Below are 2500 nucleotides of genomic sequence, written 5' to 3'. Positions count from 1 at the left end.
TACGCAGCCATAGTATTTACTGAACAAGCAACCTACATCCTTGTTCAACAAACACGCAGATTATTGTTAAAATACGCCTGAAGTAGCATCAGTTTAACATACACTTAAAGCAGCCAATGTATTATACATCCAAAGCTTTTTTTTTTTTTTTTTTTTTTTTTTAGCGCGCAGCTTAAAGCATTTCTTAATCAAATTAATAAGCAGCCTAATTATTGTCTGAATCCTCTTACAGAAGGAAGACTACTAAAGGAAATTGTCATAATGGCAATAACACTGAATGATAATGATCATGGTGATAATAACAATAACAATCGTCATCATCATAATCATCATCATCATTGTCGGAAGAAGAAGAACGACAACAACAACAAAACAGCAACAATGATAATAACAACAGTAAGGATGATTATTATCATCATCATTATTATTATTGTTATCATCATCATTATAATTATCACTGATTATGATAACAGAAGACAAATATTGATTACGTTGACCGTCATGCTGTTCACTTCTGTTGCAGATCTATGAACATCAAGAATTATCGTACGATGACAGAAATACCAGCGTGTTAACGGTGTCATTGTTCGCGATCGTCGTACAGTCAGCCCTGACGGAGAAAAAAACAAAGCAAACTAACTAACTACAAAAAAAAAAAAAAAAAAAAAGCGCGCCACCGCCCCGTTTGCTGTCAGTCTGTTGGCAGCTATGAAAAGGGGCAATTTTTCCGTGGTCGTTGTTTTAATTTTATTTGTCTGGTGTGTCTGTGTAGTGGTGGTGGTGGTGTGTGTGTATTTGTGTGTGTGTGTCTGCCTGTCTGTCTGTCTGTATGTATGTGTGTGTTTGTTTATGTGTTTGTTTGCTTGTATGAGAGAGAGAGAGAGAGAGAGAGAGATTCGGACATGCATGCACGAGTACATGTATGTCAGTATATGCCTGCGTGAGTGTCATGTTGGGTATGTTTGTGTGTGAGTGTGCGTGCGTGCATGTGTGTGTACGTAGGCATATGTGTACGTGCGCTCGCTCGAGAGTCTGCGTGTGTGTCAGTTTGCGTACTAGTATGCACATGTAGGCTGTTCATGAGTGCCGGTGTTGTCATGTTGTCTTTTCGTTGTGCGTGTGTTTGTATCTGTGCGTGCGTGTGTGAGAGTGTGTGTTTCAGTGTGTGTGTCTCACAGTGCGTGTGCGTGTGTGTGTTTTGCGGTGTGAACAAACTTCACACTGGATTCTTTTTATGATATCATTCATCACAACTAATGATTATTTTCAGATATCTTTACACCCGATTTCTACAGATTTTTATGTGTCTATATATCGTACTTGAACAAAAAGTAACATAAAACATAATTTTGATATAACTTTAATCTCTTAACTATGTCCATTTCGTATGTCCTGCTTTACTGGACTGACAAGAAATTATCTATATATTTTTGAACAAATACAAGTTGAAAACACGATTCTTGTTTGTATGCACACGCAGCCCGGGAACACTGACGAGTAGTGTGTGTGTGTGGTTGTGCGGTGTGTGTTTGTCACGTGTGCAGTGTAGAATGGGGGTGGGGGGAGGGGGGTTTGAGGGCCGGGGCATTGGGCGGTGCGGTGTAGGCGCGAACGGCGCCAATGTGTATGCTATTGTGTGTGTCACAGCCGATGCATGTAAAACCACTTTTACAATGACACGTACATTACGCCCGGTTTAGAATCCAACTTCACACAATAGTAACACCGTAGCCTTACAGCAAAAAAATCAGCCGGAAAAAAAAAGAAATGTACGCACACTCAGTGACGAACATACGTAAACATCAGTGCACGTAAGCACGCACTAATACGCAAACGCACGCACTGGCGCGCGCGCGCACACACACACTGACCAACACACTCACACATACCCGTCGGCTACGCCGGCTGTGCCATATTGACGCTGTACGTACACGCCAGAGACTGATGCCTACGAAAGATCCTCGGCATAAAGTGGCAAGACAGGGTCCGGCCGGACTCCAGCCTCCAGGTCCTAGAGCCGAGGAGCGGCCTGCCCAGCATCGCGGAAAGCCTGCTGATCCAGCGCCAGCTACGCTGAACAGGACAAGTTGTCCGCATGACAGACAGCAGGATCCCGAAGATCCTTTTGTATGGCCAACTGAAGGAAGGCCACTGCAAACTTGCAAGACCCTGCAAGCGCTTCAAGGACACCTTGAAGACAAACCTCAACTTGAAGCCTGTGACATAGAAATCACTTCCATGGAAACTGATGCCCTTGACCGCTCTCGCTGGAGGATGCTGCGCTCTAGTGGCATAAAGACGTTTGAAAACAAGAGAACGCTGGCCGGCCATTAAGGAGAAGCGTGAGCGAAGGAAGCAGGGCCGGCTCAACTTCTGGAGACGTTTTCCCTTGCAACACCTGTGGGAAGTGCTGCGCATCCAGAATCGGCCTCGTCTCCCATATGAGGACACACACCGACAGATAAGCCTGCCTGCCTACTCATCCGTCGGACGGCCGACG

At 44.6% G+C, this 2500-nt stretch overlaps 1 protein-coding gene across 1 annotated transcript in view; it reads left to right on the top strand.

Moving 5' to 3' along the window:
• LOC143292233 (cilia-and flagella-associated protein 96-like) overlaps positions 1-575 on the top strand; it is a 5470-nt gene extending 4895 nt beyond the window's left edge. Inside the window, exon 7 of the mRNA XM_076602422.1 lies at positions 524-575. Coding sequence (XP_076458537.1) covers positions 524-575 — 52 coding nt within the window. The remainder of the gene's footprint in view (positions 1-523) is intronic.
• The last annotated feature ends 1925 nt before the right edge of the window (positions 576-2500 follow it).

The sequence above is a fragment of the Babylonia areolata genome, chromosome 18, assembly GCF_041734735.1.
Source record: "Babylonia areolata isolate BAREFJ2019XMU chromosome 18, ASM4173473v1, whole genome shotgun sequence".
Lineage (NCBI taxonomy): Eukaryota > Metazoa > Mollusca > Gastropoda > Neogastropoda > Buccinidae > Babylonia > Babylonia areolata.
Note: the sequence above shows the minus strand (reverse complement) of the source record. Positions and strands in the feature narration are given on the sequence as shown.